Source organism: Rutilus rutilus, assembly GCF_951802725.1.
Source record: "Rutilus rutilus genome assembly, chromosome: 20".
NCBI lineage: Eukaryota > Metazoa > Chordata > Actinopteri > Cypriniformes > Leuciscidae > Rutilus > Rutilus rutilus.
The window spans coordinates 10308591-10334624 of NC_140225.1; the positions used below are offsets into that span (position 1 = coordinate 10308591).

General features: G+C 37.7%; 1 protein-coding gene and 1 long non-coding RNA gene across 2 annotated transcripts in view; one reads left to right on the top strand and one right to left on the bottom strand.

The window, feature by feature from the left end:
• Positions 1–1476: 1476 nt before the first annotated feature.
• Positions 1477–5333, bottom strand: six2a (SIX homeobox 2a). The gene is made up of 2 exons (XM_084391617.1): positions 4303–5333; positions 1477–2893 (listed from the first exon to the last, which is right to left on the bottom strand). The coding sequence occupies exons 1-2, from the start codon at positions 4860–4862 to the stop codon at positions 2584–2586; spliced, it is 870 nt and encodes a 289-aa protein (XP_084247743.1). The 5' UTR covers positions 4863–5333; the 3' UTR covers positions 1477–2583.
• A 651-nt stretch (positions 5334–5984) lies between these two features.
• Positions 5985–26034, top strand: part of LOC311279848 — a 33362-nt gene continuing 13312 nt past the window's right edge. The window contains exon 1 of the long non-coding RNA XR_014625592.1: positions 5985–6046. This is a non-coding gene — a long non-coding RNA (uncharacterized lncRNA). The remainder of the gene's footprint in view (positions 6047–26034) is intronic.

Here is a 26034-nt window from a genome sequence, read left to right on the forward strand (position 1 = left end):
CTACCGAATTCTAGACTAATTGGTTAATTGAGTCAATTCTAAACAATGTAATTTGTAGAATTAATAAAATGAGATACAAACCCCCCCCCCCCCCCCCCACGTTTTTAAGCTGTCTAAAATAAAATAGTTTTTAAAAAAGACGAAAGAAAGTCGTTTTTCAGTCTTGCAACATTAAAGCCAGGTATAGTAGGCTATGTGACCAATTGCATGATTTATTGTGCCTGTGATTTAGTGTAACATTTTCATTTTTATTCATCTATAGGCAATCTTATTTTAGTTTTCCATGAGACCGAACTATTTTGACAGAACAAGCTAAAATAAAAAAATGCAGCTCTGTGGAAAGTCAAAGTTAAAAACTGCCGCTTTTAGGAACATTCCAAAAAAAAGAAAGAAAGAAAGAAAGAAAGAAAGAAAGAAAGAAAGAAAGAAAGAAAGAAAGAAAGAAAGAAAGAAAGAAAGAAAGAAAGAAAGAAAGAAAGAGATAACAGCACTGAGAGAGGTAGTGAAGGAGACTGGTGAAGGAATGCAACTAACGCAAAATTGCAAGACTGTTAAACGCCATCTCCTCATAAACAAGCTTTCCAGCATTAACTCAGCGTATAAGATTGCATTTATAGCGTATTAGCCTCACTACTGAGAGAGCTTTTCTTTACATCTTATGCCCGAATTTTTTACGACCTGTCCGCCTCTCCCAAAGCATGCATAGACAACATACTATATGTAGCATTCTAAAAAGGACATGGACAATATTAGCCTATTGTAGGCTAATTTAGCTATTCTCTGGGGATACAAACCTTGTTTTTTGAGAATGCTATAATGCAACAAACTTGATGTCTCCTAGGTTCATGGGGCTGCTCAAAATAATTGCTACCATCCTGTTTGAAAGAAAGAAATAGCCTACTTTGCAAGTGAACAGAGTTGAAAACTAATGTGGACACTAACGTACTAATTAATACCAGATCAAAAACTGTAAACATGTAGATTTATGAGAGTAAAAGACTAACTTTTACATTTATGCATTTAGATCCTTTCGTCCAAAGCGAATTACACCCTAACCCTGTGGGAAATAAAGAATGCAGCAAAGCGATAGCCTATGAAATATCACATCAGCTCATTTTTGGATGAGTGTCAACAGATTTGTCTATAACTGTTTGGTTATATTACCTATTGCGTACTTGTAGACCTCAGAAGAACTGGTTAGAGTGTTAATATTGATTGATATTACATCTAAATGTTGAGCGGTTCGTGTTATGGCATTGCAAAACATTTTGATGTTGTGAAAGTACGTCGATAAAAGTCATTAAACTTTAAGATAATTTAGATTCACATTCAATTGAATGACTTTCACTTTCACAAACTGCAACTGAATGACCCACTAAATCTTTCACTGACTAAATAATATTAATAATAATAATAATAAAAGCAAGAAAATATATAATCTATCTATCTTTAGATTTTTTTTTTTTTTTTTTTTTTACAGTGTAGGAATAAAATGTTCATTAAAAGAAGGAGCATTCTGTGTAAATGTGCGGCATTGGAGTATTTATGTATTTGTAATATGGATACTATGGAGTACAGTGAAATAATATCTGAATATCAGATTAGCTATAGAAACACACTGAAATTTCTGAACACTGAAAAAGTATTAAAATCATTCAGGCTGCGCTTGTATTTGTGGTTTGTCGAAAATTGGACATAACAAACAAGGCATAAAGGATTTAGTCCAATATATATACACTTCAAAGTTTGAAAGCTAGTAAGCTATAGCCTACTATCAGTGCACAGTGGTCAAATATACTTTGACTTTATATTTGTTTACCATCATCGCATAAACTGTTATAACGTCAAAAAACTATAACTTCCAAAAGTCTAATGATAAGATTGAATCAAGATCACAATTTAAAACTAGTTTAACTTTCGATACCACCAAGTGACCAAATGCATGTCAAAGTAAACAGTGTTTCACGATCAAATCTGGACACCTGCTAAACAAACCATTGCACAGCATGTAGGCTAAAACAAAACAATTCAAACATTTACTTTGCTCGGTAAATGCATCTGATTTTATTGTTAAGGGTATATGAATGAAACTATATGATGAGTTTGGAGTTTATTGTTTATTGATCCCAAAGGTTACATGCAGTCGCTTTCCAAAAGTAACATACAAATAAAAACGAAGAGATGCCCCATAGTCGTTGGTATTAAAGCATTGCATTAAACGAAATCCCATTCAAATGAAACGATGAATGGCCTTTAAAACATTTTTAAAATGTAAACAAACGGAATATGCGACTGAGGATTCCTGGGTCAATTGCAATCTAAATTAATAACGATATCAAATAATGTTGATATCAACGATTAAGACGTTTTTATCATGTTTATTAACAATAGATCATGGCATTACATTCTAGAAAAATACCTCTATCAAGGCCCTCCATATCAGCTTTGCAAGTAGGTCAGCCGACAAACATCCATAACTCTCTTTGTCCATTGCTTGTCTCTTTTGTTTTTGTTTTATACGTGTCTTGAGATGTTTACGCTAAACGTTCACGTACAAGCGTCCTTTTGAAAGGGTCCACATGTTTAAGAGCCAAGGTCGACCAAGTTTGATGACATAGGGTTCAGTATAGTGTCGTGTAATGAATGGTGGTGGTGATGCACGGAATCAGCACTAGGCACTGGGATGGCGCTGGGACCAGGTGGAGGTGCGAGGCCGTGGAGGGACTGAAGTCCGGAGTTTGACGTGAGGAGCAAGGCCGGGCTTGACGAGGTGTGATCTGGGGTACCAGACGGCGTTTTATCGTCGTCCGAGCTTCCTAAAATAGTCTTATTTCCATTCATGGAAGACGTTAATGGGTTGTGACTGTTTGTGTTCGAGTTCTCATTATTCTCTCTGTGAAAATGAAAATGTAGAGTTAGGGTAAGAGCTTTAGTATTCAAAACTATACACTGTAAAAAATGATATGATCAATAAGTTATGACAACATGTGTTTTTACATTGCTTTAATTTAATAAAAATAAGTTCAGCAATGTTCAACTTTTTTACAAGTTATACAAGATTCAGCTAATTGTTTAAGTCAGTTTAATGTAATTTAAGTTGAAATTACTTAAACATCCCAGTTCATTGTACTTAATTTAAGGCAGCAACTTTTTTTATTAATTTTTTTTGTATGAAGCTATAATTAAAATGTATATCTCTGACATTGCAGGAGTAATAACAAACAAACAAACAAACATTAACATAGGCCTATGTGGTTAACATCTTTTTCTTCTTATAATAATAATATAAAAAAAATTCATAGGCTAATTCGTAAATTCGTTTAATTCTAAAACAACAATTCATATTATTATAAGTTGAAGACAGCGGGTTGGTTATGTAGGTGTGAAATATTTTTGTAAATATGTGTTAGGAAAAAGCATCTTAAAATCAATAAAATCAAATAAAAGGACATTTTTAAAAAGTATGTGCCCATGAATTAGGCTATATCCTTGACACAAATATAGGGCATAAACGATTGGTGTACATTTGTGTGTATGTGTCTTTATCAATCATTTGTTCTCATTCGTGTCGATATTAATAATTTACAATAAAAAACGTTCAAGCATATTATCGAGCTAATGCAGGATAGGCCCTAATCATTTATTAATACGGTTTAAATCGTCTAGGTTAAGAACCGTATCCGCTACTGATTTTCAATCACAACTTGTCAAATAAAGGTTCTTTCATTAAATATTAATTAAGGATAAAGAATCGGGAAACGTATGAGATATTTTTTAATGGTTTACAATGTGGTTTCAACTTGACTACTTCGCCTGCGGGTGAAACAAGACACCCGTTAAGAAGGAGATTGCAACTGCACACATTCTAAACAAGAATCTACGTACAGATAACTCTTACAATTCGAAGAACATTCCAATTAATTAAAAATGGACGATTTCCCCTAAAGTTAATTACACCATAATACACACACTACGGGTTTTGTGTCATTTTTTTTAGAAAAGGATATAGCCTAAAAATGTCGTTTAAGAAAAGTAGGCCTATATTGTGAAAAATAGTAGGCTATTGATAAATAACTATATAAAGTGACATTAACAGAACTAGAGAACAAATGACATTTGACTGTGTGTCTATCGATCTAAGGGGAATTTTCTTTTATGCAAGTTTCTTATATTATAGCTACTCACCTCTGGCTTAATTTCACGGCATGAATGAATGCATTCCATGCAAATAATGCTTTCTAATTACGTTTAAACACATAGTAATAATAAACAGTTATTTAGCTGCAGACCATAGACCCGTACCGTTCTTTAGCTTCCGCTGCTCGGTCGCGTTGACGTCTGTTTTTAAACCAGTTACTGACTTGTGTCGTTGTTAGCCCCGTTGCCTCTGCTAGTTCCCTCTTCTCCCGCGGGGAAGGGTAGGGGTTATGAGTGTACCATTCCCGCAGCACACTCCTGCTCTTTTCTTTAAAGCAGTAACTTGTCTCCTCGCCGTCCCAAATGGAGCGAGGGAGCGGAAACTTTCTTCGGACGCGGTATTTCCCAACAGCCCCAAGAGGGCGGCCCCGGAGCTTCTCAGCCTCGACATAATGCGCTTTGAGCCACAGCTGCTGCAACTTCGGATGGTTGTGCGGAGAGAATTGGTGGCTCTCGAGAATCTTATAAAGCTCTCTGAAATTTCCCCTATGAAAAGCGACCACAGCTTTCGCTTTGAGCACACTCTCGTTCTTGTGGAGATGTTCGCAAGCCGGCAGAGACCACAAAAAGCGCCCGAGACGTTCAATGTTTCCACCCTGCTGAAGGACCTCGCAGACGCACGCCACTTGCTCTTGCGTAAAGCCGAATGTTGGAAGCATAGACATGGTTTGTCACGAATAAACGTCCACTTTCTCTACTTATGTCTATTTTACCGATGACAGCGACAGTTCTTCAACAGATTTAAAGTAAACCCTTTGGAGGCAAAAATTTTCGGACGACTTCTCGAGTAGACGAAATCAAATCCCACTCCTGGCGAAGAGAGGCACAAAACTTTAGATCCGTTCAAGCAAGCATAATACACCGTATATCCATCTAAAGCACACGAAAGAAAGTTGTTCCTCCTGCGCGAGTCTCTCGACACCTCTTCTATGTCGTTTCAGCATAACGCACTCCCGAAGAAAGACCTCGCTCTCTTGTTTTAATAATATTATTCTAAGCTGGCAAGAAAAGCGATTATGTGAACTGTGATTGGTTGGTTATCTGACCCGGGGATGATGAGGATAAGACAATAGTTTTAGTCAAATTATTTGCCATGGTTACGCTGTCATTCAAAGTAACCTGATATGCTTTGAGGTGGCTCCTTGGGCTGGCTGACAGATTATTCCCTTCATTTTGAGCCCGCCCACCGACATCGAAATATAGCCTCGATTTTCCCTGTATATTAGGGGTTTTTTTTTTAAAGCGGGGGTTTGACAGACACTTCTAGCAACCAAAGAGCGCTGATCTGTGAGGTAGTGAGGCAGCAGCAGTTGAGATGAGAGTGTCAGAGCAGGATTGCGCTCCAGATGCTTTCCAAACCAAGAACCCGGAGTCCATAAGTGAGTGATCATAAGCAGACAATTTACCCTGCCTATGCAAACCTTTTACTTTGTAACTAGGCGATCACACCAAAACTATTTAAACGTTTGGGGAACTCTCAGAAATCATTCACAAAGTCCCTCTAATTCTTTTGCAGGACATTATCATTACTGCTATCAAATGTAATAAAAGAAAATCACAATATGACACAATATTTTTGCAAACACGTCCGGCCTACATTTATCTATTTAGTTTGCAATTCAGTAGCTTAATCGGACTAGTTGTCCCGTGTTATGCATTATTTAGCAGTTGTTGAAGATAAACAGGGGGGTATGTTTCTCCATGTGCACACGCGTGGATGCCAGGCATTATGGACTAGAGTTGAACAGGGTTGGAGGGCGTTTTTAAGTATAGAGCGGGTTTCAAGGATACACGTTAGAATGAACAACGATCATAGGGATAGGAAACACTGCGAGGGACGATTGTGCCGGTAAGACAATTTAGATTTATTGAAAATGCTGTTGACTAAAGTTAATCGAAGTATAAGATGTTCATGTACATTATATGTATACTTGAACCAAGGCTATAGAACATTGTTTTTCTTAAAACATATTTAGCGAATGTATCACAGCTCCGAGAGAGAGAGGCGCATCTTTTAATGGTGCCTATCTGTTACTCACACCATTATTGGCATATCATCAGTCGATGTCTGTTGACTGAACTTTAACTCACCGTGTACCGTGGCACAGAAACAAAGTTCTGCTTTCATCAGGAACACTCTGATTTCAACTCAAAGATTCTTGAGGCCACAAGAAAGTTAAGCAAAATCATATATTACATGAAATAAAAAAGCTGACACTGTTGAGACATGCCTTGTTATAAGAGAGAGAGAGAGAAAATTGCTTCGTTTAAGGTCTACTGTCTTTGCAGTTTTATACTGCACTGGTGCAGTGAAGGCCTGTGATGTGGCTTGTGAGTGAAAAAGACTTCAGAACTTATTCAAAACACGTCAACGCTTTAACATTCTATCGTGGAAAGATTACAATGCTAAAGTTCCCATCAAACCTTTTAACTGGCAATTTTGCGTAATAGAGTCGCAAGCTACACTGGTTCGTAATATCTATACTGCACGTTCGATGCAAGTTCGGACGAATAAATGATAAACAAGTAATCAATGTTTGTGACGCACTTTGAATACATTATTGTGACCTGATAGGCCCTAAATCAAGATTTTTTTTAACAACAACAATTATTATTGTTATTATTACACAAAATATAAAATATAGAATTAGCCATATAATTAACATAAACGACAACAATCCCAAAATCTACTCTCAGATTACAGCTAAAATGTTTAATGTTGAATTGTACGCAATTAGTGTAAATTACTGTTGTTGATCTTATGATAAGTAAATAAATAAAATAAAAGCAAAGCTATTAATGCCAACCTCGGAGACAGCCACTGCCCTTGGAAATTGATATGAATGCAAAGCGCCTAAGTTGCACTTTGCTGTGAGGAAACATTTCTTATGCTACTTTGATATCCTTACATGCGGATCATTCCCTGGACACTGAAACTATTACCAATATATTGTTGATGATTGTTGATGACAGCGAATTTAAGACTATTTCCACCAATTAATGCTGATTTACATAAAATGATAATCTATAAAATACACTTTAACACCCAAGGCTATAGTGATCTTATTCAGAGATAGTCACAAATTGAGGTATTTTACCAATCTTTTCTATTTGTGACATTTGTGATTAAACTAAAACAGTACAGTGAAGCAATGGAAAACACACACTGAAAGGATTTTGGATGCTTTCTGTGTGTGTGTGGGGGGGGGGGGGGGGGGGGATGTCACTGACAGGCCAAATCAAGGTACTCGTCTCGCCTTGACACTGTTTGTAAACGGCTTGTTTCCACGGATCATTTTGATCAGAACTTCGAAGGACCTGCGCTGCTCGTCTGCATGGTGATTATTACAATGCTGATGAATGGGGATCGCGTTTCGTCTAATAGCCGCCCCCTGTTTTGACAACCTCCCACAGCTAACCGGAGAGCGCGCAGCCGCGACCTCCACTAATTGGACTGATTATTGCAAGATGTTTTTTCCTCTCTGGAAAGCGCAGGGTGGCGGCAGTGCGCGGCTGCTCCGTGGCTTGCACCACAAGACCTGATGAGTTACATTCTTTCAGACATGTCATGTTAAGCGGGAATAGAAAGAATTAAACCCAGACTTGTGGTGTCAATGTGCGGTTCGGTGGAAGAAAAACAAGACACCCGTCGTAATTAAATATTGAAATAACGTTTCAGCGCGAATAGATACATTAGTTGCATCTAATAATAGTCTAATAATAGTCTAATAATAAAAAACAGCTAGTCGATATAGGCTAAGTGTGCGTAATGCAATCAATCACGAGACAGGAAGCACAGTAACACTTTCCAATGTAGCCTACTTCTAAACACACATAACGAGAGAATTTATAGGCCTATTTGATACAATATAGTGAGTGACTAAAACAAGTGCACACACAATGTCTCTTATGTTTTCAGAATTGTATGTAGGCTACTTGTTTTATACCTCTGATCCATTTTTTGCTGTTTGTAAAGAAAGATATTTTCTTTGTTTACCCTTTTAAATTATAATGCTTAAGGTTGTGTGTATGGAACATAATCATTTTGAACTTGCATTTGATGACCACAATGCATTAATGCACAAAAAAACGATTGCGTAACTATACTGTTAAGTACTACAGCACATTTTACTTGCCAGTAATTTTCAGTTTGGAGATGATTACTAGATTTCGAAAATAGATAAATATTAGTATTTTATCAAAGTTCGAGACAAAGCCCAAAACATAAATCGAAACATAAATGTATTACAGCGCACACCTCCTATTAAAAATATTAAAACTCTCACAATTAATGTAGCCTACATTTTATTCGGTTGGTAACGAAATTTAGTATATGCTCCAGATAATTTTCTATTGTAGACCGATGAGATCCTTAATAAGAACGATGATGTTGCCATCTATGCAACAAGTGCGTTTCTTCAAATGCGGGCTTGGAGGCGTAACGGATTATTGGTGATGTATGCAACACATTTGACCATTTTTGGCTGTTCCTGTACACTTAATTAGCTTTTGCCTTGAATTGGAACTATTAGAAATTTGTCTGGTTTATCGGTGCACAACTTATTGTGATTGTGTTCCCCCAGGAGACTGTGTCGTGCGCGCGTCTGAGCGGTGGCATTGGTTGTCTCTCTGATTAGTTTGAAACGCCAGTTGCGCCAGTCTCTCAACTCAAGAATGCAGAGATACAAATGAAAGATTAGCTCAAAATAATATCAAGCTTAATTCGTTATGAAAATAGCAGAAATCATACATGATAAAATAATGAGAACGGCAGCGGAGAAATTAGCATAAGCATTAATGCATACAAGTGTTTAATCATATTAAAATCATCTGAATGTAAATTATATAATTACTGGAGCATACAAGTGAAATAAATAGCTAGGCAGCTAATCTTTAGATGGAACAAAAACAACAAATCAGGTCAAAACAGGTCAATTCAATGCTGACATTTCGATCGATATTGTAGGAGAGTATTTAAGAAAGAAAAAAATGACCCTTTAGTCAATAATTTGTCATTTATAGTTTTATAAAGATGAATTACAGAAAATGAATAGAAAAGTATTTGAGGAATCTCACTGCTTGGGCTGTGTGCGTGCAAAAACATACATTTTCTGAAGCTTTTTTTTAAACATTGTGGTATGAAGTATGATAGTTTAATATTTAATACATCATATGCTAGGCTACCTGATATCAGTATTAATATTGCTGTTATGAAGTGTTAGAAGTGTGCATTGGTTACAGAGGTCCCTAAGGACCATGCTTACTGTAACATTACTGTGATTACTAAAACAATCAGAAAGTTACATTCTGCGATTTACAATGGACTACATGACTGAATTTATATAATAAAAAAAATAACAGCTGAATGCATAAAAGTAAGTTGTCTCATGAATTGTAGAGGTAAGACAGAAGGTGACATACATTAATGTTGTGCTGGATGGTGTGATCCTTATACCTTATGTGAAGGTGTATCATGTTTTTCCAATGTTGGCTATTTTTCCAAATGCATTTAATTCAATTATGGCTTGTGCTTAATGAATTTACCCAGACATGGCAATTATATATACATTTTCTGTAACTATAATAAAGTATTTTTGCCTGTTTATAGTATAAAAACTGCTGTATTTGTAGAATTACTCAAAGGTGGCAATATGAAATCACATATTGCAAAGATTACATGGCAACTGTTTGCATTTTGGTTAGATGTGTGTACAAACGTTTACATATCGTTGGCTCTCGGTACATGACTACGATTTAACAGACTTTCAGGTTAAGGAAACGCCTGTAAAATGCTAATCTTTGTCTATGATAGAACATTTACAATGTGATTGATGTTATTTGCATTTTATTACTGCCTCACTATTGCAGTAACAAGACTCATAGATTCAGCATATGCACCATTTAAATTAATGGTCATAGAATTTAATTGATAGTTATTTTTAACTTCATATATGCATCTCTGTCTTGGAAAATGTGATATAACAAATGACTGGAAAATATATTTAATAAAATGGTAAACTAAGTGTGATCAGTGAGTTTTGACAGAACTTGACCTTTGAAAAGTGGCTGTTGGTTGATGCTGAGAGAGGAGGCTTTTTCCAGAGAAATTTTTTTTTTGCCCAGTTTGAATATAACTGCTTTTGAAGAGTATGAACATATGTTCATATTACTTGCCTCAGTTTTTCCATGTTTCACACTTCTCCAGGTTTCTATCAACACCAAGATCACTGAAAGAAAGGTCTGATGGCTGCTGGTTTGCACTTGTAGACAAAATAGGTGCAAAACAGGATATGCAAGTATTTCATGCATTTCTTGTGTGTTATGGCATTACTTTAACCTATGCCTACATCTTTTATCACTTACCACAACCTGGTTGTTAATTAATATAATACATATACATGAAAATATAAGAGAGACAAGAGCACAATAAAGCTCTCCGAGGCAATAAAGCATATGGGACTATAATAATGACAAACTTTCTTTTAAACATTCTTAATGTGCGTTTTTATTTTCCATGACGTCAGCAAAAAAAAAAAAAAAAAAAAAAAACGTTCAGAAAATAATTTAGGGTTTAAAAAATTAAATATAACACTATTTGTTTATTAAAGCCACCAGTGTCTGAATATAGAACTGAATGAACTGTTGAAATACTCTATGCTTTTAAAAATATATGCCAATGTTAAAGTAAAGTGTGTCAGAATAAACACACTTAGTTAAATCAATTAAATATCTCTGATTACATTGCATGAAAGACAACTTAATCTAATATAATGGAAAAAGTCTGATAATATTTTTAAACACACCATAACATTATATGCAACAACATGTATGCATGTATTTATTCCTAAAAAAATATTAAATAGAACACACCTACTATTTTACGCCTACTAAATATACAGTATATATTTTAAAAAGGATACATCCAGCCTGTCTAAATATACAAAACATACAAGCCTACTTCAGTGTTTGCATTTGCTTATAATAATATCAATCAGGTGTAGTTTTCACAAGTATGTCTTTTGGCTGTAGGTGTGTGTGTGGTCCTAGTAAACCCTACGTTCTGGGTTGTGTGAAATGTCCCCACAAGTACAGTAATACCAGACATTTTTGACCTTGTGTGGGAATATTTTTTGATCCCCTTGAGGAAAACCCGCTTATAAATCTTACAGAATGATGTTTTCTGAAAATGTAAAAATGCAGAAAGTTCTCTGTGAGGGTTGTGTTTAGGTGTAGGGTTATGAGAAACAATATACAGTTTGTACAGAATAAAAATCATTATGTCTAGGAAAATCCCCATAAAACATGGAAACCCAATGTGTGTGTGTGTGTGTGTATGTGGATGTGCTGGAGAAGCGTCTCCTTGGGGACAGTGGAATTACTGTCAACTGATTACAAATTGCAATATTACCATCAGTCCAGGCCACCCACAGACTCATGCACATATACCCTCAAATACACAGAGCTGATGGATGGCTACATGTGTCCATTCCAGAGGAGAAAGTCAGTCTGTAATGTTTCAGTCACTTACAGTTATAATTTTCCCCAAACTAGACCTAACTGGAACCGTCTGGAATCATTTGATTACAACTTTACAAAATATTTTCTTGTGCAAAGGTTTTATCTTTATCAAAGGTTTTATTTTATTTTTTATTTTTTAATCTGAAAATGTAAAATCTTAAGACTATATTTCACAAAACTGTATAGACATAAACCAAATACATACAGTCTTTTTAATCTCCATAATAAAGCAAAACTGGTACACGATAGACACAATGTCTTGTTGGATCGTTTATATTGTTAATGTGATAAATATTACCATGGTTTATATGGAAACTGTTAATTTCATCCATGTGCTAAAATGAAGACATTTGCTAGTGGTTGGTACACAGACTGTGTAACTATACTGCCCTCTTTGTTAGTTATTTTGCAAGCACAACCTGGAAAAAAAAAATCACTGATTTCACTGATGATTTCTATTTGATTTCTATCAAATTTAGAATAAATGCACATTTCAGACCAAGCAGACTACACAACTGTGAATGCGCAAAATGCAGCAAAAATGCGCAGAAAAATGCGCAGAAAAATGTCAAACGTTGGTGACAGATTTCATAAAAATGCCTGTTTTCCTCCATTTTGATCAGATGGCAACTTAATCCAACCAATTCAAACTGTAAATATCATAAAGAGGAAGCAGCTACATTGTTCATTGCACAATGCAGCCGTGCATTACTAAGCACAGTAGCACAGATACTGTGCAGGACAACAACAACTTTGCCATCATAATTCATGGCAGCTGAAGCAGACGTTTGGACAAGTGTCCTCAGCAGTCACGCATTAAAGAGGACTTTACACCCGCAGGTCAGGGCAGATAAAAGGCTTGATGGTTGTAAGATGGTGCACTGCAAGAAAGAAGTGTCTGTATATGCTACAGAAGAGAGAGTGAACAGCAGCCTTACACATAATATATTCTCTATTTACCCCCATTAGAATTTATTTTAATAGCAACACTTTATTTTGACGGTCCCTTTTGAACATTCTGTTGACAATAAGTAACTTTGCAACTATATGTCAACTAACTCAGCAGATATTAAGCAGACAGTCTATACTCGAACTCTTTATTGTGATGATCCTCCAACAGACATTCTACTGACTTTAAGTAACTTTGCAAGTACATGTCAACTTATTCTAACCCTACTCTGAGTCTGTACTCTAATGAGGGTTAGTAGACATGTAGGTGCAACGTTACTTATACAGTAGTCAATAGAATGTGTCAAAGGGACCATCAAAATAAAATGAAACCATTTTGATAATTTAACATAATTGTAATAATTTTGTGATCCTCCACTAAAGAGAGGCATTTGAGAAAGTTGTGAAAAAGAGCAACAAATGTCTAATTTGAATATGACATTCCAAATTAATTTCAAGTAAGATTTAATAATGCCTGTACAATTTATCTCAAGTAAAATGATTTATTTTATCTATATTATTTATGTCACACACACAAAAATCCTCACTGTGTGAAAAATTCCTAAATGATTAATTAAAGGGGTAGTTCACCAATTTGTCATCTTTTACTCACCCTCAAGTTGTTCCAAACCTGTATTTAAACGTAAAACCTGTATTTAAAAAATACCTGTATTCAAACCTGAATGTAAACTTTCTTTCTTCTGCAGAACACAAAAGATGATATTTTGAATAATGTTGATAACCAAACAGTTGCTGGAAAAATACTATGGAAGTCAATGGGTCCCATCAACAAAACATTTTTCTTTTATGTTCAGCAGAAGAAAGAAATTCATCCAAGTTTGGAACAACTTGAGGGTGGGTAAATTATGACTTTTTTCATTTTGGGGTGAACTAGCCCTTCAAGATAAAGCCTGTGGAGTTATTTATGTTCTTGTATGAAGCTATGACCGAGTATCAACTACAAGCATATAAAAAAATGAAAGGGGAGCATTTGGATATTTATTGTTGCCCAGCATGCTTATGGCTTCCTGCAGACCCCTGCCTGAGCCTCACCTGAGGGAGAGAGGAACGGGGGTCATGATTTTGGTCTGCCGGCCAGCCGTGGCCCACGCTGATATAAAGACACTACGCCAAAGCCATATTTACATCAACTACAGTAATATTATCAATAAAAGCAGAAAGAAAGGCACCTTGCAGTAACTCAGTTCAGACAAGTGTCTAAGCAGCTGTTCAGAGGCTTCCTGGCGTCCTGTGAAGAATGGGGGAAGGTTTGGTCTGCACTAGAGGAGATGTACAGTTACAGCAGAGAGTTCAGAAGCCTAGGCCATAGGGATAGTTCACCCAAAAATGTAAATTCGGTCATCCTTTACTCACTCTCAAGTCATTCCAAAACTTCAGTGACTTTCTTGTTTCTGTAGAATATAAAATCGGTCCACATAATGAAACTCAGTGGGGTCCAGTGTTGTTTTAAACCCCATTGACTTTTATTGTATGGACAAAAACAGTTAAAATGTTCCTTAAAATATCTTTTCCAAGGATGTATCGAACAACACAAGGGTGAGTAAATGATGAATTAATTTTCATTTTTGGGTGATCTATCCATTTAACAGTATATGGCTTTTACACTTGTGTGGATACTATATACAAAATATCAATATTGTCCTCTAGAGACACTATGGCTTTGATTGCAGTGCCTGTAGTAAGTTACACCTCACAGAACTGTTGAGTCGGCAGATTACAAGCTATAACCAATACTGGTATCGACATGTCTGTATTTGTTGCGATAACCTCACAGTCACGATGAGGTTGACCTCTAATGTGATACGAATATATGAAATGGATGCCCAGTGCTTCCTGATTAGGTTCTGAGAGGAACTTTAATATTCAAAGAGCAAAGTGACTGGTACTGGGTAAATTTTAGGGCCTCTAATGGCCAATAAAGCTGGATGTTCCTCTCCCACCACTGCAGTAAAACACAAAGGTGAAATTATTGAGAGTTAGTACATTCTTGCGTCTTTTAGAGGGTCAAAGGGGTTCAGAGTCAACATGCCTATAGAACACGTCTTCATCTTAACCCTTGACAAAAATCACTTTTCCAAAAAAAAAAAAAAAAAAGTGTATGCAGACAGAGTGCAGGCCTGCACATTAAAACAATATATATATACACCCAGCCGTGTATGTGGGACTGTGGCTTTCCCAGCTGACCTCTCGGTTACAGGCCAGATGCTTTCTGCATTCGTCCTGTTCTCCAGTTCCATCCTGATATTTCCTCTCCCCGTGTTTGAATAATAATCCTTAAGCGACCAGAAAATTAGCATTCACTTTCCATCAAATGACTTCCACAGTTCCTTTTATAAAAATGCACAGTCTAACTTTAGCAACACTTCAACAGTATGAGAGTGGAAGGGGGGTTCATTAACGTTCCTCTGAGCGAGAGGGGTACTGTCCTTCTAATGGTTTCTTTGGATGCCATATGTCCTTCACGTCAGCTAAGATTCTACAGTTACAGTTCAGGTTAGTGTGAAAGACAGACAAGTTGTATAATAAGAGGCCTTGGGGCTTTTTAAGCAGATCTCACCAGCTTGCATTACCATCAATAAATTCAACCCTGCAATAGTGCTGACATAAATTAGGGGCCTTGTTCTCCTGTAACTGTACTTCCAAAGGTGTCATTGTTCAGAGGCGCATTAGCAACCTTCTGCACAGCCTTGCAGTTCCGCAATTAAACAGCCACTTCTTCAACAAATGCCTCCTCTTCTTGGGTCACTGATAGCGAAAGGCCCTTAAACTTTATATTCCCTGATGGAGCGGAAAAGCAAACACAACATTGGAGTTTGACGCTTTGGCAAACTCATTAATGCTCGGTTCTTTTCAAGGGGCGTAAGAGTGTTTATTGCAGTCGTGGGCATTTGTAGCATCAAGGGTGTTATTTGCGTGGCCTGGTGCTGTTTTCGTGAGCTTGTAAATGCCTATAGATACAAGGGTACTAATTTGTGCTTTATTTAATATGCCTTACATTTATTTTCCTTGAGATTACATCTTCAAAATACCAATTTGATTGCAGCAAGATAGGACTATCAATTATGTAAATATGTGTAAAAAAAATAATAATCCTGCACTGCTTACAATGTAAGTACCACCAATTATACAATAGATTTTTAGACTCAAGAACTGATCCATTATCAAAAAAAAACAAAAAAAACAAATCAATGTGGATTGTTAAATTACAGCCAAAAAAGTCAAAAGGCAAATCAAATAGCATTTTTTATTTAATCAGCAATAATGCACATTTATTATTATTGTTGTTGTTGTTTTTAAATAAAGAATTGAGCAGTAAATAGTGGTTTCTTTGAAGTGTCCTTTCTGGAAATAAGCATTTAAAGTGCTTTTGGATCAGCAGATTTGTAGTTTTTGTCCGGTCTAATCTAGTCACTAATTCAATCATTCAGGACTGCTTGGAACAGGAAAGGAAGACATTGACTTAGTTGAGAAAAGCGTAAATGGAGGGTTATGTGTGTCAATACTAATTTAATGAAGACAGGCCTTCACCTGTTTTTCACCTTTTAAATTCGCCACAGCTTTCAATGCTGCATTTATTAAAGACAGGATCTATTTTGTTTCTTTGATTTGCACATTTTAAAAAGACAACATTTTGCAAGACTCTCTGCATACAGAAGGGCTTGTTCTGTCAGGGCTTGTTCTGTGAGCTGCGAAAGGCCTCGGTGCAGGTTAGACAGAGTGAGAACCGGCCTTTGAGTGAGGCCTCCAAGAGAAATAAAAAAAAAAACACCCTCATGCTTTCGGTCAAACATAGGTTCAGTGGAGAGGAGGCTGGCACCTTGCCCAGCAAAAAGCTCAAGCGACTCGCTCCGTCAGGTTATCAGAGGCGACCGCCACACCAAACAAGCCAGCACCGGGCACAGGAAGTACCAGATGGCGCAGGGTGGGAAGGCGAGCAACATAGAGCCGATCACAGAAAAGGTCAGGAAGTGAATGAAGGAACAGGAAATGACACAGGATCTTCTTTTCGAGCATCTGTATTTTTTTCAGTGGCTGCAACCGAAGCTTTGCGGCCTTTTCCGTTGAGTGACAGGCAAGCGGAGGAAAGCTGACATTGTTGAAGTATGAATTTCACCGTTTGTGTTTTTTGCAAAACACTAAGTCAGATCAGTCTCTCCTGATTGGCAAGAGGGGCTTGTCCTGCAGTCGACCTGACGGCAGAATAGGGGGGGTTTATTGGCGAGTCAAGTTCAATTTGTGAAAGCTCAACTTAATTCATAGGATCTCATTCCAAAAACATGTATTGAGATGAAGTTATACACTCTGTGACACGTAATACTCACTATTGCAACTTACAACTTTCACACGTAAAAGGCCTGAATGATGCAAATTTATATCAAAACGATTATTTTACTTAGCAAGCATCTAATATAGGAACAGACAACCAATACGAATGCCACTGCAATGCACATTTCACATGAACTGAGAGCAGAGGGAAAAGTGAGAGAGAGAGCTAAAGCGATGTTCTGTGTCTGGTCTTGATCCTGGCCTAAAGGAGTTCCTCCTCCTGCCCTCTCTCTGAGAAGGCTAAAGAGCTCAGAGCTGTTGTGACATCTCAGTGATTGATAGGTAAAATGAGACCCATCCTGTAATAAAAGCAAAGTCCATGCAACAAAAGGCAGGATTTTAAAATCCTAAGTCAATACAGAACATTGATCCCACTAGAGGGACAGCAAAGGAAAAAGAGGATAAACCCTGGAAAAGAAAAAAAAAATCTGTCACGAAAGAAAGAATGAAGTATTACGTGAAAAGTCGGTTTATGGGACTTGGTCATCTGGATAATAGACGGGGCACGGCAGAATCGCGCTGACCAGATATTCTATAACCGTTGGACTATAAAATCCAGGTCTGGAATCAATCTGCGATTTATAGCCGCCCTGTTTCTGCTCTCTGTTGTTTTATCAGTCAAAGGATGATACATTTTTGAGCTCTACCTGCTCACATTCACTTTACCAGAGTGCTGAAATGCTACAGCGGTAATAAATAGCAGTCGTAGCTTTAGGGCCTGTCATCAGCGTTCAGTCTGGTCTCTAGGAGTTCACTGGATCAAAAATAGTTTTGACCACCACAAAGACATAAAACAAGTCGGATTTTACCCATCCACCCATCTTTTACACAGCGTACACATCTACTCTACAGACTTCACAAGCACAGGAACCGCTGGCCATTATCGTCACATTCTGTCTCGGCTTGTGAATTGTGAATCACGTCTCGATGACTCAGTTAAACAAGTATGGCAACACCTACATGGCTTTAGAATCTATGTAACAGCAACCTGCGATCACTGAAGCAGACCTGCTCCTGGTTGTGGTTTTTAACCGCAGAATCACAAAAGCACACACACACACAGATGTCTCATTGTTCCTTAGTCGCTCGTGCGGTTTAAATTCATTTCAATTAAAGCTGAACTACGGGAATGTCCCCACAATGCTGAGAAAAAGCACTCTTCTCCCTTCTGCTCGGCTGGTCTCTGTCTTTTATCAACCTGTTCAGAAAATCAAGCCTCCCCCTCTACTTAGTCTTTAATAGCACTCAACAAATAAATTGGAGATGAAGACCAGAACATACATCACGTTTTCAGAAACACAGCCTGATGTCCTCATAAACTAAGTCCTCACTTTCATTCATTCTAACTATAAGTAATTTTGAAACTACATGCCCATTAGCAGTCATTAGAGTATTAGTAGAGTGTGCTTAATATCTGCTAACACTTTATTTCTAAGCTCCTCAACAGACTTTCTAGTACTGACTATAAGTAACTTTTCAAGTAGCCTACATGTCAACTTATTCTACTAACCCTAGCTGTGTAACTCTAGTGAGTTTAACAGTCTACTAATACTCTAATGAGAGTTAGTTGACATGCAGGCTGCTTGAAAAGTTACTTATGTAAAAAGTTACTAGTTACGCAACTATGTCAACTAACTGATTCATTTGCACCTACATGCCAACTTATTCTACTAACCCTAACTGTAACCTAACAGTCTACTAATACTCTAATGAGTTAGTTGACATGTAGGTGCAAATGATGAATTTGTTGACAGTTGTGAAGTTATTACTGTATAGTTAGTAGAATGTCTAAAGAGGACTATTGAAATAAACTAACCCATACTAGGCTACTCAAAAAAAAAAAAAAAAAAAGATTATGAATAACGGCTCACAGTATTCAGAACATCTCGATGTTCGAATTATAAAAACATTTTTCCACTGCAGCTACACTCTCAATCTCTTTTTGGTCCCCCTTTATCTCTTTTTACCATTGCTGCTCTAGTTCAATCAACACAAGGGTCAACCTACAGCTTGTCTGGCGGTAAATGTTATCTTATCAGCTCATGTTCAGTTTGAGTGACCAACTCAGTGGGTGGACTGAAGTATTTGTAAAGTGATCAGAGCAACAGAGTTCTAGTTCACAGAGATAACAGGCCATCTGCTGCTCATCCAATGTCAGCTAACGCTTTGACACTACCTGTCCCATCCACAACAAAGAACAGCTTAACAAGATATCAAACATGCCTGGCTCAGACAGGTGTGATGACTCCACGTGTAGCACACATCAGTAAATATTAGTTCGTTTTTCTCAACTGAGAGGGACATTTCTCAAAAATATGCAAATAAATGCAACGGTAGACCTCATTACCAACAGAATATTCTTCGACTTGCAACGGAACAAAATACTGGAGCGAACAACTACAATAGTTTGAGAAAAGACATCTGTGTCTGGCTTGATGCAAGTTCAACACAAAGTCTTAATTAATCACATAGCCTAAAACATTTTACTACAATTAATCAACATAAATTACAGTAGGATGCTGGTAACAAATACATCAATTGAACACAATATTAATATTGTTCTGGGACAATGAAGAATCAATTGAGGAAATGTATTTTTACTACTGGAAAAAAAAAACTGGATGTGAATAAGCACATCAAAACATCCTGAATGCACTGTAGTGTATTTCACGCTGAATGAAAATTGTAAAAATAAACAACAAAAACTAAAACTAAAATTATTTCCATCACATGCAATGTTACTATAGACAGCAGGAACTATCTGGCTAGACAGCAGAAGTAGCTTCTGTATGCTTTATGAACTTCAGGAAAGCTCCACTCTTCTCAAAAGGCACCTCCACTGGCTGGAGAAGATTTTCCTGCTCATATGGATATTTGTCATATATCTTCAATGTTCCAAAGCAAAGTACATGTTCAACTACAGTAACTCAGATCTTAGCAGAGAACATTCTCATTGGTCTTTATCTTCCTCCTCTACTTTATAGTACTTGTACTCTTCATGTAATTTGAACATCGTTAGGATGCAAAACCAACTAACCAAATGTGGCTATTTTTATACATCCTGAGGTTCAGAATGGAGTGTGATCAATTTTCAAACACATGGTGTTAACTGTGCAGGCCGTGAAGACATTATGATGGTTTCTGAATGGTACTTTTTACATGCATATATGCTAAGTTTTTTGGGGAAAAGGTTTAATAGATTTGCAACTTGATTGAAACAAAAAGAGAGTTTTAGTGTATTAGTCGGCATGAAATGAAAATTAGCCATATTTATTTTCTAATTGCATGTAATTGATCACATTCTGAACAATTCATTCATGCATTCAGACTTATCTGTGGTGATGTGTGCCAAACTTTTTTCAATCATTTAGTCCTCTCAAATACATCGACTGCAAGCTCACATTCAGATCAGCCTTCGACCAATCAACAACAGATGGATTAAACCAAGTCTCCTCCTTTCATTTTTTCTTTTTCGATAATCTGTTGCACTCGGATGTACTTCACAATATGGAAGAAAAATATGTCGCTACTTCTGTTACATCGCATCTGCAATCTTACTAATGTTCACTTAAATAAATGCATAAATCTGAAAATTGAACAATTCTCACACAGGTCATAAGTCACAGACATTATTTCACATTGCCTGTCTGATTTCTGTCTCTTCATAGCAGCTTGACCTGCTGGCCAGCATCTGTTCAAGCCCTGTGAGGCTGGTGCTACCGAAACACTTATTAAAGTGGACATTAACAAGGCGGTGTACCAGCCAAACTCCTTGTAACTTGGACGAGCAAGGTGTCGAGATCATTAATTTTAACAAGGAGAGCCGATAATAATCTCATTGGAGCTCTTATTTTACTGACATGACTCTCCTGGGCTAGCCCCATATGACTGGGATACAAGGATAAATCCCTCAGCTTATCAAGGCAACACAGCTTGTACTCATTACGTATGAGTATTAGTTTAAGCTCTATTACAGAATGCAGAATCCCAAACTCCTGAAAGTGGCTGTCATTGGAATTTTAATTGACTAACATGAAGGAGGTTGTACTTTTCCCCCAACCCATCTATCTTCCCCCCTCACCTTCCTCGTATCTCCCTTTCTGCTTCTACGGAACGATAAAATCGTCTGGATTTAAGTTATGGTACGTTTTTGAAGTGCTACAGGCGCCTGTAAATTTGGCGGGCACCTTTGGGAGCCACTGCAGCGGAGCTGGCTGTGCCACTATTTCATAGCCTGGATGATTCATGGCTCTCCGTGTCGTTCCCACAGAGGCCCTGTAAATCTAAACTCATGCTGCCGTCATTGGGGAACAGGGGGCTAGCGAGCAGAGGCCCAAGGGCCACTTCACATGGACTAACGCTTTCGGTCATTTCACTGCTCTTTACATTTCAACAAGGTGATCCAACCCCAACCAGACAGGCTTCAGGCTTTGGTAGACTGTGACCCTAGAGCTGTCACACTGACTTCGCCCACGCACACGTCTTGCCTCGGTTCTCCCTGGCCAGCGGCAGCTGTCCTACACGCTCGTAAAAATCATATTCCTATTAAGTTATAAAAAGGTTTTGCAACAAATGCACCATTTCATAGGCTTGAAAGAGAGGGAAATGTCAGTGGCAGAGTAAAACTGAGTTATTGCTTCCAGTTTCCAACAAGTAACTGATAGAATATAAGAAAAGAAGGATAAGAAGAAAGACAATATAGGAGGATAAGACGAGAAAGCCCAGGAGGGGTGCGCGCGGTCTTTGTCCGTTTCTTACACAAGCTCCTGGACTCCTTGTTGTAGACACCTGTGCGCGTCTAATGTTTCAGCGAGTCTCTGAAAAACAAACGCACAGCTCCGATCTCTTAATCCGCGTGGCTCCGTGGAGCATGGTCACATGATACGGCTGGGCCGATGATGATGGTGGGCCACGGTGGTAGGGGTGCATGGGGGGGCGAGCTTAATCTTTTTTAATTCAAATCAAGGAGGTCCCTGGTGGGACACAGGGATGATACCCTATCCGCTGCAATCAGGCTGACCTCCACTTCGAGCGCGCTCTAAATGATTAATGGAGCTGCCTTCCCACTGGTTTCCACGGCAACCGGTAACCGGATACCCCACAGGAATTCGGCTGCCCGCCCAAGTGAGCGCCAAGGGAGGACGCAGAGAGGGAGAGTGAGAGAGAGAAAGAGCAAGGGGAAAAAGAGAAACGAAGCAGTGGTACAGTTTGTGTAAGGGAAACGGATGGGGGTCGAGAAGGATAGTCCCAGTTCCAGAAGAGAGAGAAAACAGAGACTTCCGTGAAGATGTGGGGTGAAAGCATAACTTGTGAGAGAGAATGATGAATTAGGCGGTAACTAGTTGTTCACTATTCTAATGATCAGGCAATTGATTTAAAAGATCGCCATTCACAGCTGCAACAACATCTGTCATCCACCATTATAATAAATACATTAATATGCACAGATATATTCAAGCTACAGTGGGTTTTTGCATTGTCAAGCTACTACCTGTCTGTCCAAGTGTACATGACATAAATGTATAAACAAATATTGAAAGGATTATCTTTCGGACAGTCGCAGGACCTCTGTCTTCAAGAGCAAGCAAACACAACACTGAGGCCTGAGGTATGTACGTACAATGGTACAGCAGGTACAACGGGAAAAAGCAACAAATCCCCAATGCTAGTAAAAGTTAGTTATTTTGAACAGACAATAGTGCAAATTACAGTTTTTTACACCGAGCGGCATTTAGTCCCCCCTGAGGTAGTTGATACAGTACAGTAACTTGTGTAAGGATTAGCTTTCTTTGCATGTGAGAGTTCATTAACATGCGGTGACAATGGTAGATACACACAGTTCAATATTATACTTTTTCAAGAAATCACGGAAAGATGAGTGAGGGGAAGAAAAAGTGCCATCTACATCTGAGTCTACTTCACATTCCCATGAGGAGACAGCGAATGAAGCGGCAAATGAAGCTTCCCATTTCCAGGATAAGCATATTTCATCACTGGACAGTAGTAATTCGGCACAATGCCAAATGATTTTGTCTCATTATGACAGCGGAAACAACTTAAAATACTCAGATAAACATCATTTGAAACTGTAAAGGGTCTATTTTTATTTGTGTATACTCACAATAAAAATGAAACATTGTGCTTTTGTAAAAAAAAAAAAAAAACACAGCTGTCTGTCGTCCTGGTTTTCTTTCTGTGAAGTCTGTGGAGTGCGTCACAAAAATGAATCAAAACTCAGTGTATATAGCAAGCTCTTGCTTGCCACCTGAACGCTGGTTTTGGGTTGGCCCGTAGATCGTCTCTTCTTCTTCTTCTTCTGCTCTTTTTCCTGTTGTGGTGGTTAGCAAACAGTGTTGCATTACTTCTGGATTGGAGTGTGGATCGACCGTACCGTGACGGTTCAGGACGAATACATGTACTCTTACACCCCTAATATCTGTAATATATACAGTACTAAAGTGCTTTTCAAATTATTTAAATTTTTTATCGCTTTAGTCTGACAGAAATCAATCGTTTAAAGTGCATGTACATGTACACGTACGTAGCATGTAGCTAACATTACAACTATTGACACAGCACCATGCTTAAAATACTGCCACTGTTACCTCAGTGTCTGGCCATCCGACATTACACATGGGCTTTGCAACTTTTAAAATAGCCCATTGTCCGTCCATCCAGAAGGTGATTGATGATGGAATCAATGTTAACTTGATGGGACCTCTTGTGCTTAAGTGGCCTTTACTGGGTAAGAGGCTACATGGGGATTGGTATCGATAGAATCTCAAGGTCTAAATTGATCTGTCCAGCAGGTTCACAGCCAGATAGTGTCCCTGAGTAGACAGAAGACAACAATGATGGAACTTCACAAATCATGATATTGAATATGGTGGCAGAGGGCAGATTATCAGACAATTATGAACTATTTAACTTAATGCCTTAATAGGTAATAAGCAATGTTTTGAAAGAAGGGTCGGCTACATATCAAGATAACATTCTGATCTTATTGACCTTGTAAAACAACACACATCCACTGAGCTCTCTCTCGGTCTCATCTTTTCTGTATGTGTGTGTTTGTGTGTGTGTGTGTTTAGGAGTATTTGGTGTCAGGCCTATTGTTGTGGTCGATGGTAAAATCAGCTGCTAAACTTTCACAGGAAACCACACAGACAGAAAGCGCTCCATACTGCCCAGTCTGTGTATTGAAATACCATCTCTGAGAGTGTGTTGTGGGGGTGTGTGTATGAGTGTGTATATTGGAAGACATTCACAGTATCACGAAAGGTATCTGTGTACATGGTGTTGCTTCTCCCGCAACATCCTGTCTCTCATCGATACGGCCACAGTTTTGGATTGAATTTCTCCAAAGTTTTTGCCACTGATGATGACACACACAGCTTTCCAAAACAAATTTAAAATCCACAATATTTGCAACTACTCAGAATGGGTGTTAATCAGCAAGCTCTGTTTTATATTATATTATATCTCAATTAGGTTAGCTGGAAAATGACATTTTGCAGCACTCTGAAAATTAGTTATGAAAAGGGTATTTTTAAGTTTTGCGCACGTGTCCCGTGTGTGTGTGTGTGTGTTGTACGCAGTGCTGACAGACTGATGCAGTGGGGGTATCACTGACAGACTGACAGGCCAGTAAACCCAATCTGACCTGTTCCTCCTTGCTCTGCTGTGGCCTCCGTCTCCCAGTCTCCCTCAGACTCCAGTTTCCTCTATTTCCTGCACAATCTCACAAGCCTTTATAGAGCTGCCGCTAGTCACTCACACATGCAGCTTTAACCCACAGAGAGTACGGCAGTATTGACCTCACCCAGGTTCAGCTCTGTAGTCTTTGAGAACACAAGATGAATGTACTGGTCACAGTCTCTCATCAGTCTATACTGTGGGAATAATGACAGCTCATTAGACTGATGTGTTTACATGTCTTTTTCAACAGCACACTACAAATAGGTATTACTGAAAAAAATGTATAAAAAATTATGAATATTTTTAAATATTTTTTTTTAATTTTAATATATATATATAATTAAAATATTAAAAATAAAGTATATTACAAATGCAAGTGCAATACATAACTTGATTAGTTACCAAAAAAAGTTAGATACAAAATTCTTTGCTATTACTTTTGCTATTAAATCATCAAGCTATGAAACTACACATATGGAAGTATAGACATTATGCAATGACCAAAACATTTTAACTCTGCAAAAAAGCCAACCTTTACCTTGACAAAAAAAAAAATATTTTATATAAATTTTTAATAATTGATAATAATAACAATGCAATTTATTTAAAATTATTTTATTATTAAAAATATAATAAAATATATATAAATCAGGTGTGTCCAGACATTTGACTGGTATAGTATGTTCACTTTATTTTTATGGTTTTGGCATTTTTTGTGGTCTTTTGATAAAATATATAAAAATTAACAACAGACTTTTGTCACTGGCAACATGGGGATTTTTCTTTATGAATTAGCAGAATTCATTTTACTCTCTGTTCTGAAGTCCTGCCTGCACCATTTTGTTGAAATTATGGATAATGATCATGACCTGTGTCCGTAAGGCACAGTGTTTACTTTCATAAACAAGTTTATAACATGAAGTGAGGAATTCAAACTGTGTACACCAATGGGAGCAGAAATGTTTAGTCACAGTGGAACATCTGACACATGTGACTATACCAAAGGACTGAGGGCTGCTGGGTAAGAGCTTGTGTGGGTGGCTGGAAATACACCAGTGGCAAACAGCAAACAACTAGAATCCATGACAAAGTCTGACCTGAAATCCTCGCTCACTTGTGTCTTATAGCTATGTGCATGTGTCACGGATGTCTGTAGACAAACCTTCATGAAACTTTTACAAACCACAGGAATTTGTTTATGAGGCAGATGTATTTTAAGACTTTTTCTGTACCTTAAGAGATGCTGTAGCCAGTTGCTCCGTATTATCCCTTCATGGATGTCCAGGTTTGGGCTTAACAGGAAATATAAATATAAACAAATATGAA